At 43.0% G+C, this 16,509-nt stretch overlaps 1 protein-coding gene across 1 annotated transcript in view; it reads left to right on the top strand.

Moving 5' to 3' along the window:
• Positions 1–1,247: 1,247 nt before the first annotated feature.
• LOC105486421 (ankyrin 2) overlaps positions 1,248–16,509 on the top strand; it is a 698,368-nt gene continuing 683,106 nt past the window's right edge. Inside the window, exon 1 of the mRNA XM_071093129.1 lies at positions 1,248–1,490. Within this exon, the coding sequence (XP_070949230.1) occupies positions 1,419–1,490 (72 nt within the window). The 5' untranslated portion in view covers positions 1,248–1,418. The remainder of the gene's footprint in view (positions 1,491–16,509) is intronic.

Below are 16,509 nucleotides of genomic sequence, written 5' to 3'. Positions count from 1 at the left end.
GAATAGGAGATACTGAAACTTTGTAAAGGCTCTTGCTGAAAAGAGACGTACAGAACTGGAACACTAGCTTAGGGAAAGGAGGCTGCTATAAAGGAAAGTTTTGCTTTGTTTTGTTTTTGAAGGTAGGTGTATATTTCTAAGGAAATCTATAAGAAAGGGAAATTGATGATGCCTGAGAAAGGGAACAATCTCAGGAAGGTCATTTTATCTGTAAAAAGTCATAATTCCACCTTGTTGGGACAGCTGAGCCAATGAATTTCTTTCGACAGTAATCAGGTTTGGAAGGTGCTTTGCAAATCCATGGAAGCTCTATACCCCTGGGAAACAGTGAGGCAAACAAGATCGGCCCCTGTGCGGGATGTATGACTCCTGCCACAAGCAATTGAGCAAAGGTGTGCAAACCCTGGTCCGTCTTTTAAGTTCTTCCCAGAGCTACAAAAGAGGTGCTCTCTCCCTTGGTGAGGGATGGGGCCAAGTCCCTACCCTGGAACGTGGCTGGAAGATGCTTTCTCATAGTGAAGAAGGTGGGAAGGGAAGAGGTTGGATCTTGAAAGAGGGGAAAACGCCCAAAGCGTGAAGGACACACCGCTTGGGACACTTCATCCATCAGTCCACATCCGACAGGGGCTGAGGTCCCGGTGGCATTTCACACCACGTTCACTCCGTAAATGAATGCCCCCTTATCAATAGGGAGTAGTTGGCAGAACAAAGAATGTGTGCGCGTGGAGGCTAGAGGTGGGTGGGTGGGTGCCTTAGCACAACGCCAGGGGAGAGTGAGTGCGGATAGGAAAAGTGTGTATGACATGAATGGAAAGAACCGAGAGTGAGTGTGGAGATGGGCAGGGAAGAGCTGGACGCGCCCCAACAGCCGGGGGCCTCCCAAGGGAACGTCCGCCAGTGGTGCGGGAGCGCCCGCGGAGGAGCCTCCTTCTCCCCACCCACCTCCCGAACTCCGGCAGTCAGTGGTGCATATAGACATATTTCTGGGAGCTGTCCATGAGCTCATCGCTCTCCTGGCGATAGCGGCAGCGGCTAGGGAAGCAGCCTCCTTTCTCCCGGCGCCGCCGCTAGAATAAGCCCAGCCGCTCGCACGTTCAGACCACACGCGCCGGGCGCGGCGCTGGGAAGGGGCAGCTGCCGGCCCAGCCCCGCGGCCAAGGTCGCGTCCGACCCCGGCCCGCCGCGGCCCGGAGTCCGCCGGCCGGGATGTAGGTGGCGCGGGAAGGGACTCCGGCTGGGTGAGCGGAGGACACAGCCGCCCCTTCCACTCTGCGGCGCAGGAGCCGGGGCGGGTCCGCGGGGCGCGGCGGCTGCGGAGTCTCCAGGAGGGCGCGGGCCGCAGGCCCGACGCGGAGGAGACCGAGGAGACGCGGGAGACCCAGGCGTGACAGGGGGAAGAAACCCGGAGCCGCAGGAAGATGGCTTCTCCCACCTCCCCGGCCCCGGAAGGCGGGGCCTCCACCCCGCCGAACCCGCCGCGGATTCGTCAGGTGGGTGCACAAAGTGCGGGAGGGGCGCCGGCACCCCATTGTCCTCGCGTCCCCCAAGGGCGGGGACCTCAACCCCAATGCAGAGGCTCCCCAAGGAGCGGGGCCGACACGAGCCGACTTGGCTACATCGCCCGGCCCAGGATCATTCTCTAAACCTCTTTTCTCAGTCTCACTTCACACACAGACACACATACAGACACACACGCAGATAGCCCTTGAAAAATACACGTCTTCCAAAACCAGACGTGTAACTTCTGAACGCTCACACACTCACACACACGCACCCCGCAAACTCATCCCTCCCACACTACACAGAGGCACACACCCAGCCGTCACATGACCCACTGCAGAGCTATACCGTTAGAAGAAACCAGGGTGCCCCAGGGGGAAAGGTACCCCAGACCCAAACTCCCTGAGGACCTTGAGAAGGATTGCTGGAAGCATTTACTTCCACCCATAGGAGAGCAGGAACCTCGTCTAGAGGTTACTCACCATTTCTCAACTTTCGGGCAGAGCTTCACCCAACAACCGCAGCCCTGTATCCTGTATTAGCGATGTAGTACAGAAAACATGTGTTCCTGTTCTCTCCACGTCTGTAGAGACACAAACAGCTTCCCCCAGCACAGCAAGGAGGAATGCACGTTTCTTTGACTGTTTGAATAAGCCCTGTTTTCTGTTTGTATGGTAATATTAAAACAAGGGAGTACTCCATCTGGTTGTGATCTGTGATTTGGTATCTAGATTTTTTTTCCCCGCTGCTACCATTGCCAGAAACTATAGCACTAGCACTTTAGGTTATCACAGTAGTAGCGATTGTGCACTTGCTGTGTTCAGGGTGGTGTATGAGTGTGAGAATATGATTCATTGACTGCAAATAGGAAACCTCTTTACCGAAGACAATTGGATTCCTATTTAGAAATAGGGCTAAAATTGGTTGATGAATAGTATCTGTGCAGGAAAATAATGCCCAACAGAATGGTCTTTCTCCCTGGCAGTGTGGAAATTTTGAAAAATAAAAGAGACTCCAGGATTTATGAAAACATGACAGTAAAATCAATTGATGCCTAACAAGGTCTTTGCCACGTTTGAATCTTAATATGTGTAGGTAGTGTTATATTAGGGACAACTTTTGTTTATGGGCATTTTTTAATGCAATGACTAAAAAGTAGTGTGTACAATTTTTGTGGCAATCTGCATCCCAAAGAAATTGTTAGGGTTTTAAATCCTTATAGAATCTGGGACTCTAATTTTATGACAACGCATTTTTAATGCACTTGGAGCTATTCTTTTTTTTAATTTTCTGGAAGAATTGTGATAGCAGATATCATTAAATCTGTATTTGTGATAGTTATGCATTCAAGAATGAATGTGAAATTATTGTTATTTGCAATATAAATCACATTTTAAGCAAAAAATTATTTTTATATTTGTTTGGCTAAATATATGTGTATGCATACTTATATATAAACATTGAGGAAGTAAAATTTGTTAATAAATAGAATACGTGCACTCAAACATTTCTATGAAATCTTATTCTGTAAAGCACTTTTATTGATCTAGCAAATAATATGTATGAAAATAGTTATAGAAAAAATGTGTATGGAAGGTCATTGTTATTTTGCAGACTAGACACTCTATTTAGAGAAACTCATAATTAAAAACTATGTAAAATGACATAGTGCTGCAACATTCAAGTTATTGACTGGTGTCCTCTGTTCAGGCTTTCATTTATATGACCTTACAGTAGCACTGCTTTAGTGATTGGTGCATTAATTTGCATAGGATGTAGAAATAGGTTGCTGGAATTATTGGTCCTTCTCGTCTACCTGATTCATCCAGTCAGGTGGAACAGAAGTACTGACAACCTCTGGCTGCAGAATCACCATTTGCCTGAAAGTGATTTTGAGCAAATTAGAAATAGAAAAACAGAAGGGATAACCGTGTTGTTCTACTAAGTGGTGAAATGTTTTGGGCCCCATTCACATTGTATTTTAACTGTGTCACTGTTTCCTGGACATGTTTTTCCATGTTCATTAATAATTCTTTTTCAAATCAATTCTGGATTGAATTGGAATTAAATTAAAATTGGAATTGTTTTACTCTTTCTGAACCATGCAAAAATTCAGAATAAGTGTAATTGAAAAAAGCACAGAAGTCCAAAGGAGTAAAGATTTTAATGTGGATTTTTGCAACAAATCTATTGGTCATACTATTAATTATATAATGGAAATTTAGAAATTAAAATATTTTAGAAAAGCTTTGGGTGAATATAAACATAACTGGCAAATTAGTATATTTAACTACTAATTTCGATGAAACTATGCTGTGTGGGGATTCATTTATTCAACAGACATTTATTCAGCATAAAGTAATGTTTCATGCTCCAAAAATAAAGAAATGAAGAAGACAAAAACCCTACCCATTAGCAGGTGTAGGTATTTGAAGCAATAAACTATTTAAAATTTGAATTACTTATAGGGTCCTTTCCACGTTATTTAGACAAAATAGTTATTTATCAATTTTTGTTTTGATCACTCCTCTAATAATGAGCCTAAATAATATCTAATTTGTATGTACCTAAAATGTCACTGTAGGATTGCATTCATGTTTGCATTTATTTGCTATATTTCTGTTCTCATTAATTATTTCATATATTATTAGAATTGCGTATCACAAGCTATATATGTTATTTTTTACAACTTCACATTTTGAACAAAGGTTTTTTTAAAGCTTTTGGATAATGCTGATGTAGCATGAAATATCTAAAGTGGTCCAGTACCTTCACACAGTGTACTTAAAATCTAGGTTTCCAAAAATGAGAAGGACAAGGAAAAACGACCTTTAAGTTCATTCTGCTAAGGGAGAGATAACTTTATCAATGCGCCATCTTTTCAGGCTTCTTAGGCATTAGGTATTTCCCTTTTTTTCTTCTTCTTCTTGTAAGAAAAGGGGTATCTTTTCTGTATTTTATATCCAGGATAAATAAGTTACAGAATTTTCACCTACTTTTTCCAACTTGTAAGTCAAATTAGTTATTAAAATAGAAAGACAGATTTCATGGACATCAGCCCATGTTTATTCTTCATTCATTTTCTAACTTTGTAAAAGAAAAGACGAAGAAATGGTTGTTTTGCAACTGAAGTTTTAAATAGTTTGTCTGTATATGTCACATACATTAAAGGACCCATATGACTCTTACGGCCATTGCCAGAGAATTTAAATCAAAGCTAAACGAGTACTTACTGAGATTATGAAGTATAAGATATATTGAAGGCTGGGCACGGTGGCTCATGCCTGTAATCCCAGCACTTTGGGAGGCAGAGGTGGGAGTATCACCTGAGATCCGGAGTTCGAGACCAGCTTGGCCAACATGGTGAAATCCCGCCTCTTCTAAAAATACAAAAATCAGCTGGGTGTGGTGGCGGGCGCCTGTAATCCCAGATACTCAGGAGGCTGAGACAGAAGAATCGCTTAAACCCAGGAGGCAGATGTTGCTGTAAGCTGAGATTGAGCCACTGCACTCCAGCCTGGGTGACAGAGCAAAACAGTCTCAAAAAAGAAAAGAAGAAAAGATGTATTGATAGCAGCTATCTGGACCTTACCATCTTTTTGACAAACTCTGATGGGTATTATCATGGCACTGATTGCTGTGAGACTTGGAAGAGCTGTTAAGACTATCATTGTCTATCATTGGCGCCAGAAAACTTCAGTGTCATTCTCTTGTTTCTTCATCAGTCCTTCCCTGTGGTCTCTGGGTATTGGTGTCATATCATTTATGGCACCAAGCTCGTGTTCCTTCATTCTTTGCTGCGGAAACGTTGAGACCTCCCATGTGGTAATACTGAAATATTTACAGTGAGCCAGGCATGGTGCTGAGCGAGGCATAGTTTTCACAACAATCCTATGAAGGAGATATTATTCCCATTTTCTAGACAAGAAAACATGGGTTTAGAGAAACTGAGCTACATACTCAAGTTCATAGCTAGGAAACTGGAACTCAGGGATTTAAAATGTGGTCTTAATAATACCTCACTTTGCAATCACTGTTATTTACTGTCTTCCTCTTCTAATTTTCAGGATTTGTGACCATTAAAGGAGCTCCTCTGTTACTCCTAGCTATCTATAATTATTCTCATGGAGTTCTGCTTTGAGTTACTTGGATTTAACTATAGTATTTACAGTAGAGTTGAAGTAATTTTCATTACTCAAATCCATCAGGAGAATAGCTTGGCCTGGGCGTGGTGGCTCACACCTGTAATCCCAGCACTTTGGGAGACTGAAGCGAGCAGATCACCTGAGGTCAGGAGTCCGAGACCAATCTGGCCAAAAAGGTGAAACCTCATCTCTACTGCGAATACAAAAAAATTAGCTGGGCTTAGTGGCTGGCACCTGTAATCCCAGCTACCTGGGAGGCTGAGGCAGGAGAATCACTTGAACCCGGGAGGTGGAGGTTGCAGTGAACTGAGATTGTGCCACTGCAATCCAGCCTGGATGACAGAGCAAGACTCCATCTTAAAAAAAAAAAAAAGAAAGCTTGAATTCCATTTTCATTTCTATGTTCTCTAAAAGAACATTTTTCCAGCATTGTGGTTGCTGACAGGAGAGACTAAAGCCTTCAGTTACTTTTTGCCTACAGTGGGAGCTCCTCAATTATTTCTGCTGTTTCTATGATGGTCCTGAGAAAAATAATTCTGAGAATGAATGGGTTAATGGAGAATCTTTTTGAACAGGCTATATATACACATATATGTTTACATTTATATATATATATATTTTTAATTATAAATAGAGATGAGATTTCACTATGTTGCCCAGGCTGGTCTCAAACTCCTCAGCTCAAGTGATCCTCCTGCCTCAGCCTCCCAAAGTGCTAGGATTACAGGTGTGAGCCACTGCGCCTGGCCAGGTTTACATTTTTAAAGGATTTTTCATTCTTTTATTTTTCTTTTAAGAGTTGGGGTCATCGGGCACAGTGTCTCACGCCTGTAATCCTAGCACTCTGTCTCGAAAAAAAAAAAAAAAAAAAAAGAGTCGGGGTCTGTCTGTGCTGCCCAGGCTATGTATGGGCAGTGCAGTAGGGTGCAGTGGTTATTCACAGGTGCAGTCATTCTGCATTATAGCCTCAAATGCCTGGGGTCCAGGAATTTGAGACCAGCCCGGGCAACACGGCAAAACCCCATCTTTACAAAAAATACAAAAATTAGCTGGGTGTGGTGGTGGGTGCCTGTACTCCTAGCTACTTGGGAGGCTGAGGTGGGATGATTGCTTGAGCCGGGGAGTTCAAGATTGCAGTGAGCCGTGATCATGCCACTGCACTCCAGCCTGCGCGACAGTGAGACCCTGTCTAAGAAAAACACAACAGGCTGGGTGTGGTGGCTCACGCCTGTAATCCCAGCACTTTGGGAGGCTGAGGTGGGTGGATTGCCTGAGGTCAGGAGTTCGAGACCAGCCTGACTAACATGGTGAAACGCCGTCTCTACTAAAAATACAAAAATAATTAGCCGGGTGTAGTGGTGGGTGCCTGTAAACCCAGCTACTTGGGAGGCTGAGGCAGGAGAATCGCTTTAACCCAGGGGACAGAGGTTGCAGTGAGCCAAGATCATGCCATTGCACTCCAATCTGGGCAACAGAGTGAGACTGTCTCAAAACAAAACAAAAAAAAATAAACAAATAAATAAACAAGAACACAACAAACAAATGCCTGGGCTCAAGCAATCCTCCTGACTTAGCCACTTGGGTTGCTAGGACTACAGGCCTGTGCCATTGCACCTGGCAGTTTCTTCTACTATTAATTACATTCTTTGTATATTTTTGTCAGGATGTTACATACATACATATACACACACACATACACACACACACGCTCGCGCATATATATATATATATATATATATATATATATGTATGTATGTTTTGTTTGTTTGTTTTTGAGACAGAGTCTCACTTCATCCTCCAGGCTGGAGTACAGTGGGGCGTAGTCTCGGCTCACTGAAACCTCTGCCTCTGAGATTCAAGCTATTCTTCTGCCTCAGACTCCCAAGTAGCTGGGACTACAGACATATGCCACCATGCCTGGCCAATTTTTGTATTTTTAGTAGAGATGGGGTTTCACTATGTTGGCCAGGCTGGTCTCGAACTCCTAACCTCAGGTGATCCACCCGCCTTGGCCTCCCAAAGTGCTGGGATTACAGGTGTGAGCCAGTGCACCCGGCCAAGATATTATATTTTTAATTTTTATTTTATAAAAAGTATTTGAGTTACAGTACAGGATAATTTATTTTAGAGAGTGAAGGGATGACAGAGGCAATAAATAAATATAGTTATACATTGACATTATCAATTTAGGTTTTTAAATTTTGCTTTTTAATTTACATATAGTAAAATTCACTTTTTATATAGTTTAATGAGTATTGACAAATACTTAGAGTCATGTAACCATCACCGCAATCTAGGTAGAGAATAGTTCTATCTCCTTGAAACCTTCCCTCATGCTAATCCTGCTGTAGTCAAACAAAGGCTCCTCCCACCTTCAGTTCCTGGTAGCCACTGATCTGTTATCTGTCCACATAGTTTTGTCTTTCCAAGAATGTCAGATGAATGAAATCACCTAGAATAAAACCATTTAAAATTGATTTTTTTCAATCAGCATAGTGCCTGTAAACAGGTCCCTCTAAGTTCTTACATGTGTAAACATTTTCTTCCTTTTTATTGCTGAGTAGTATTCCAACATATGGGTGCACCACTGCTCAGCCATTCACCAGATGAAGGACATTTGGGTTGTTTCCAGGTTGGGGCAGTGATGAATGAAGTTGCTATATAAAACACTTTGGAAGGCCAAGGCGGGCAGATCACCAGAGGTCGAGCGTTCGAAACCAGCCTGACCAACATGGAGAAACCCCGTCTCTACTAAAAATACAAAATTAACGGCGTGGTGGCGCATGGCTGTAATCCCAGCTACTCGGGAAACTGAGGCAGGAGAATCGTTTGCACCCGGGAGGTGGAGGTTGTGGTGAGCCGAGATCACGCCATTGCACTCCAGTCTGGGCAACAAGAGTGAAACTCCGCCTCAAAAACAAACAAAAAAAATTTGTATGGGTTTTTTGTGTGTGAACCATGTTTTTATTTCTCTTGGATGTGCACCTGGGAATATAATTTTTGAATTATATAGTTATATAGTAAGTATATATTTAACTTAATAAGAAATTGTCAAACTATTTTCCAATGTGACTGTGTTGCTTTTACATTCCTTCCAACAATGAATTAGAGTTCTTACTGTTCTGCATCCTTGCCAACATGTGATGTTGGCATTTTTTTGTTTTAGTCATTCTAATAAGGGCGTAGAGACACTTCTTTGTGGATTTAATTTGTATTTCCCTAATGACTAATTATGTTGAGCACGTTTCATGTGCTTATTTGACACCCTTATATTTTCTCTTTCTTTTTTTCTTTTTGAGATGGAATCTCGCTCTTGTTGCCCATGCAGTGGCATGATCTTGGCTCACCACAACCTCCACCTTCTGTGTTCAAGTGATTCTCCTGCCTCAGCCTCCCAAGTAGCATGGACTACAGGTGCCTGCCACCACGCCCGGTAATTTTGTATTTTTAGTAGAGATGGGGTTTCTGCATGTTGATCTGGCTGGACTTGAACTCCTGACCTCAGGTTATCTACCCGCCTTGGCCTCCCAAAGTTCCGGGATTACATGTGTTAGCCATTGTGCCCAGCGGATATCCTTATCTTTTCTTTATTTTATTTTATGTTATTTATTTATTTATTTTATTTTGAGACAGTGTCTCACTCTGTTGCCCAGGCTGGAGTGCAGTGGCATGATCTTGGCTCACTGCAACCTCCGTCTCCTGGGTTCAAGTGATTCTCTTGCCTCAGGCTCCCAAGTAGCTGGGATTATAGGCATGTGCCACCGTGACCAGCTAATTTTGTATTTTTAGTAAAGATGGGGTTTTACCATGTTGGTCAGGCTGGTCTTGAACTCCTGACTTCAGGTGATTCTCCCACCTTGGCCTCCCAAAGTGCTGGGATTACAGGCATGAGTCACCGTACCTGGCTGAAAAGATTATGTTTTATCTATTAAATTGCCTTTTCATCTTTGTCAAAATTCATTTTACATGTTGACACGAGTCCATCTCTGGACTTTCTCTTCTGGGTTTCAATATTTTTAACTTTTCAGATTTTCTGTATGCGTTATATAGATTCAGAAAATCTTAACAGCATTACTATGCTTTTAGCTTGGCTTTAAAAGAATTTTTTTTTTTTGAGATGGGGTCTTGCTCTGTTGCCCAGGCTGGAGGGCAGTGGTGTGATCTTGGCTCACTCTCATCTTCACCTCCTGGGCTCAAGCAATCCTTCTGCCTCAGCCTCCCAAGTAGCTGGGACCAGAGGCACATGGCACCATGCCCGGCTAATTTTTGTATTTGTAGTAGAGATGGGGTTTCATCATATTGGCCAGGCTGGTCTTGAACTCCTGGCCTTGAACAATCCACCCACCTTGGCCTCCCAAAGTGCTGGGATTGCCGGCATGAACCACCGCGCCCAGCCTATTTTGAGATATCCTAGAAACTTTTTACAATGTGACGAAAGCATTTTGGTTTACAAAATCCATCCTTCTACTTCCTGCTGACAGGTTTGATGAAAAAAAAAGGTAACAACAACAACAAAAAAGGCCGGGCGCAGTGGCTCACGCCTGTAATTCCAGCACTTTGGGAGGCAGAGGCGGGCAGATCACGAGGTCAGGAGATTGAGACCATCCTGGCTAACACGGTGAAACCGTGTCTCTACTAAAAAATACAAAAATAAATTAGCCGGGCGGGCGCCTGTAGTCCCAGCTACTCAGGAGGCTGAGGCAGGAGAATGGCGTGAAGCCGGGAGGCGGAGCTTGCAGTGAGCTGAGATCGCGCCAGGGCAGTTCAGCCTGGGTGAGAGAGCGAGACTACATCTCAAAAAAAAGAAAGAAAAAAAAAGTATTATTTATACATTTCCTATTTAAACATATGAAGCTACAAGGCAAGTACTCATTTCTAGAAGGAAGACTGTTTATGAAAGTGAAATTCATACAATTAAACTATATTAAAAAATCAAATGGAAAAAAGAAAAAATAATATATCTCATCTCATACCCTACTTGATGAATACAGAGAGTTCCCAGAGGCTTTAAAAAAACAGTTTCTAAATCAGCTACGTTGAATATGAACAATAAGAAGAGAAATAAATAGGGACTTTAAGCTTCGTTCACTTCAAGGTTTGGAGAAGTTTAGCATTTTATGTTTTTATAAAGGGTTATTATATGGGTAGATTATGGTATATTAAGGAGCTAATTATCTATTTCTAGTGACACATATAGCCTTGAGTTCACTAGCCTGTAAACCTAGCTTTTATTGCAAGGATATATAAATACAGTTTCAGTTATCTATTGCTACATAAGAAACCCCATCAAACATAGTGGCTTCAAACAACAATAATCATGTGTTTTGCTCATTAATCTGCAATTGGGTAGGGCTTGGTGAGGATATGAGGAATCAGCTGGGGTGACTAGAAGACTGGAGGTGACTCCATGACTGGAGCAATAATCTTCTACAATTTGCTCAGTCACACATCTGGTGACCAATGCTACCTGAGGGTGTTGGTTAGAACACCTATATAAGTCCTCTCTGTGTGAATCTTGGCTTGCTTGCAGCGCGGTGATTGGGTTCCAACGGTAAAAGTCCCAAGAAATTGTGGCAGAATTAAAAGGCATCTTTAAGACCTAGCCTTAGAAATCACAGGTTTCTTTTGTCATACTCTTGGTGAGGCAGTCTCATGGCTTCACCTAGATTCCGTGGGAGGGCACATACATCCCACTATTCCATGGGAGAGATGGCTATTAACATCATATTGTAAAAATAGCATGTGGGAGGGATATTGGCCACCTTTGAAAATAGATCTACCGCAGAGTGAGAACTAGGTTAACACAAGTAAGCTGGTATCAAACAAGACTCAACACGTTATTTTTGTCATCGGATCAGGAGGTAACACAGATGTGATAAGAACTAGTTACAAACATTTCACAGGAAATATTTCCTCACTTAAATCTTCATACATTACTATATGCAAATGCTATACTTTTGCTGTTTACCTTCTTTTTGACTGTTCAGTCGCCTTGCCCTCGGGCTCTGTGCTTTGAATTTGGAGAGTGTTACATAGTACCACCCTTAGACACAAGCTCTGGGCTCTAGAACTTCTCACTCTGGGCTCCTTCCAACCACACTTTTTTCTACTGAATGAGGAGGGCATGAGACCAGGGGACTTGCTCACATAGGGCCTGCACTTTCTCTTTGCAGCTATGGGAGGTGGAGGTTGCAGTGAGCTGAGATCACGCCACTGCACTCCAGCCTGGGCAACAGAGCGAGACTCCCATCTCAAAATAAATAAATGAATACATAAATAATAAAATGCACAAAATACATTTTGCTCGATACCTGGCATTTGTTTTATACTAAATAATTTTAGCTATTGTTATTATATGATAAATGCACGATAAATGTTAGCCGCTTCCCTTCCCCAAGGACAGCACTACAGGGAAGGACAGCCATTTTCCTGAGGATTAGCCACAGAGGTCAGAAATGAGACTTGTACAGCTCCCCTAATTCCTATCTGAGTAACTCTGAGTAAATTATATAATTTTGATAAACTTTAGTTTTATAATGTATTAAATGGCAATAACCATAATTCCATCTCATAGGTCCATTATTATTATTATTTTTCTTTTTTATATATAGACACAGGGTCTTGCTATGTTGACCAGGCTGGTCTCGAACTTCTATCCTCAAGCAGTCCTCCAACCTTGGCCTCCCAACGTGCTGGGATTTCAGGTGTATACCACCACACTGGGCCTCATTGGTCCATCATTAATCTCTAATGGTATAGTGTTAGTGTAAGTGCTTTCAAAATAATAAAATATTATAGGTGTACATGCTATTGTGAAAAAATATGTAATTTTGATTTCAGTTGTTTATATCGTAAGCCTCTTGGTTAACTCAATGTCCTTTATTCTAATAGTTTTTTTTGGTAGAGATGGGGGCCTCACTATATTGCCTAGGCCGGAGTGCAGGGATGATTCATAGACATGATCATAGTGCACCACAGCCTTGAACTGCTGGGCTCAAGTGATCCACCTGCCTCAGCCTTCTGAATAAATGGTACTATAGGCTTACAGCACTGCACCTGGCCTCTAATAATCTGTAAACATGATTTTATTGTACTTTTTTTTAATTGAAGAAGTTATACAGAATGTGGTAATAACATCACATATTTATAGATGGATATGTGGGAAAAATAAACCTTACTCCAAAACAAAACACTGCAATCCTCCTCTCCTCCTTTTGTTTACGTAAATGGGAGCCTACTGTCCACATTGCTTGACATCATGCCTTTTTAATAATAATTTATTTTGGTAGGCCGGGTGCGGTGGCTCACGCCTGTAATCCCAGCACTTTGGGAGGCTGAGGTGGGTGGATCACCTGAGGTCGGGAATTCGAGACCAGCCTGACCAACATGGTGAAACCCTGTCTCTACTAAAAATACAAAATTAGCTAGGTGTGGTGGTGGGTGCCTGTAATCCCAGCTACTCGGGAGGCCAAGGCAGGAGAATTGCTTGAACCTGGGAGGCGGAGGTTGCAGTGGGCCGAGATCGCGCCACTGCACTCCACCCTGAGCAACAAGAGAGAAACTCCATCTCAAATAATAATAATAATAATGTATTTTTGTTATCATTCCATTTTGGTACATATACTTCATTTTTTATTTAGTTACATATTTTATTATATGCATGTATCATAATTCATTTCACTCTTTATGAGTGAGCATTTAGGTTGTTTCCAGCATTTTGCTACAGTGCACACCATGTACATTTATCTTTATGAACATGTGTGAGGACCAGGCCTGGTGGCTCATACCTGTCATCCCAGCACTTTAGGGGACCGAGGTGGGAGGATCTCTTGAGCCCAAGACCACCAGGACAGCATAGTGAGATACCATCTCTACAAAAAAAAAATGTTTTCTTTTTTTTTTTTTTTTTTGAGACCGAGTCTTGCTCTGTCGCCCAGGCTGGGGTGCAGTGGCCGCATCTCAGCTCACTGCAAGCTCCGCCTCCCGGGTTTAGACCATTCTCCTGCCTCAGCCTCCCGAGTAGCTGGGACTACAGGTGCCCGCCACCTCGCCCGGCTAGTTTTTTGTATTTTTTAGTAGAGACGGGGTTTCACCGTGTTAGCCAGGATGGTCTCGATCTCCTGACCTCGTGATCCGCCCGTCTCGGCCTCCCAAAGTGCTGGGATTACAGGCTTGAGCCACCGCGCCCGGCCAAAAAATGTTTTCTTAATTAGCCAGGTGTGGTGATGAGCACCTGTAGTCACAGCTACTTGGGAGGCTGAGGTGGGAGGATCACTTGAGCCTGGGAGGTCGAGGGTACAGTGAGCCATAATTGTATCACTGCACTCCAGTCTGGGCAACAGAGTGAGACTCTGTCTTTAAAAAAAAAAAAAAAAAAAAAAAAAGAGTATATATGGGTCTTTGAACACATGTACTGACAGATAAATTCCCAGGAGTGAAACTGGTGGTTTAGGCCTGGTGTAGTGGCTCAAGCCTATAATCTCAGCACTTTGGGAGGTCAAGACAGAAGGATTGCTTGAGCCCAGGAGTTCAAGACCAGCCTGAGCAACATAGTGAGACCTCATCTCTACAAAAAGTAAAAAAAAAAAAAAAATCAGCTGTTCAGGAGACTGAGGTGTGAGGATTGCTTGAGCTCTGGAGGTCATGGCTGTAGTGAACTGTTATCACACCACTGCATTCCAGCCTGGGTGACAGAGCAAGACCCTGACTCAAAAATAAATAAATAAATAAAAATAAATTTTTTTCTTTCTACCCTGTTAACTGATGGAAAAAATAAAAATAAAATGAAACTGCTGAATTAAAGACTACTTTTACACCCTCTCACTTCTGAATACTACATTCAACAATGTAGGAATCCCAAGTTACACATTGAATTACATTAATTTTGGTCTTAGGTATACAATTGCTAATCAAGCTTTATATTTTACAAATATCTTGTTTGTTTCCTTTACTTTTATTATTATTATTATTTTATCTTTTATTTATTTATTTTTTTGAGACGGAGTCTCGCTCTGTTGCCCAGGCTGGAGTGCAGTGGCGCGATCTCAGCTCACTACAAGCTCTGCCTCCCGGGTTCATGCCATTCTCCTGCCTCAGCCTCCCGAGTAGCTGGGACTACAGGCGCCCGCCGCCATGCCTGGCTAATTTTTTGCATTTTTTAGTAGAGACAGGGTTTCACCGTGTTAGCCAGGATGGTCTTGATCTCCTGACCTCGTGATTCGCCCGTCTTGGCCTCCCAAAGTGCTAAGATTACAAGCGTGAGCCACCGCGCCCGGCCTCCTTTACTTTTAAATATTACATGCTGATGTCAACATATTAGGAAAATAACCCTCATAATCTTGCAACAAAGTAGGGATTACACCTCAGTTGAAAACTTTTCTTCATTTAACTCTGTTCTTTCCTTAGTTCACTTTAGGTTATTTAGCTTCAGGGTGTTATTAACAAGTATGATTTTTTTTTTTTTTAAATTTCAACTTCTTTTCTTTTTTTTTTTGAGACGGAGTCTGGCTCAGTCGCCCAGGCTGGAGTGCAGTGGCAGGATCTCGGCTCACTGCAAGCTCCGCCTCCCGGGTTCACGCCATTCTCCTACCTCAGCCTCCGAGTAGCTGGGACTCTGAGTAGTAGTGCCTGTCATCATGCCCAGCTAATTTTTCTATTTTTAGTAGAGACGGGGTTTCACTGTGTTAGCCAGGATGGTGTCGATCTCCTGACCTTGTGATCCGCCCGCCTCGGACTCCCAAAGTGCTGGGATTACAGGCGTGAGCCACTGCGCCCGGCCTTCAACTTTTATTTTAAATACAAGGAGTACATGTTCAGATTTGTTACATGGGAATATTGCATGATGCTAAGGTTTGGAGTACTCATCCTGGCACCCTGGTAGTGAGCATAGTACCCAAGAAGTAGTTTTTTAACTCCCCTATCCCCAGCAAGTACCATTTCTGTTCACTTGTCAGATTCCCTCCTTCCTTATAATTCTTTTGTTTGTTTGTTTGTTTTTGAGATGAAGTCTCCCTCTGTCACCCAGGCTGGAGTGCGATCTCGGCTCACTGCAAGCACCACCTCCCGGGTTCACGCCATTCTCCTGCCTCAGCCTCCTGAGTAACTGGGACTACAGGCGCCAGCCACCACGCCCGGCTAATATTTTGTATTTTTTAGTAGAGACGGGGTTTCACCATGTTAGCTAGGATGGTCTTGATCTCCTGACCTTGTGATCTGCCCGCCTCGGCTTCCCAAAGTGCTGGGATTACAGGCGTGAGCCACTGCGCCCAGCCTTTTTTCCGTCTAATTCTTGACAATCACTTAATGACTAATATCTGTAGCAAATTGGAAAGCAGATAATCCATATTTTAGATTTCAGATTTGTTAAGTGGATGCACAAAGAGTGTAAGTAACTTGCTCAAAATTACCTACCAAACAAGTGACAGCCTGAGCAAGGCCCTTATTAGTAATAATTTGCTCTTTAATCCATGAAACTTTATGGCATTTCAAACATGAAGAGAAAAATTACCAATTACATTTTCAGTTTTAATTATCACTTGAGAGAAGACATACTAATAATGTAATCCTCCCTTACATTTCATTTGGACATTATAGAAGGTAGCTGTTAAAATTAGAAACTGCCGGGCGCGGTGGCTCAAGCCTGTAATCCCAGCACTTTGGGAGGCCGAGACGGGCGGATCACGAGGTCAGGAGATCGAGACTATCCTGGCTAACATGGTGAAACCCCGTCTCTACTAAAAAATACAAAAAACTAGCCGGGCGAGGTGGTGGGCGCCTGTAGTCCCAGCTACTCGGGAGGCTGAGGCAGGAGAATGGCGTAAACCCGGGAGGCGGAGCTTGCAGTGAGCTGAGATCTGGCCACTGC

The sequence above is a fragment of the Macaca nemestrina genome, chromosome 3 (assembly GCF_043159975.1).
Source record: "Macaca nemestrina isolate mMacNem1 chromosome 3, mMacNem.hap1, whole genome shotgun sequence".
NCBI lineage: Eukaryota > Metazoa > Chordata > Mammalia > Primates > Cercopithecidae > Macaca > Macaca nemestrina.
This window is presented reverse-complemented; position numbering and strand designations above follow the sequence as displayed.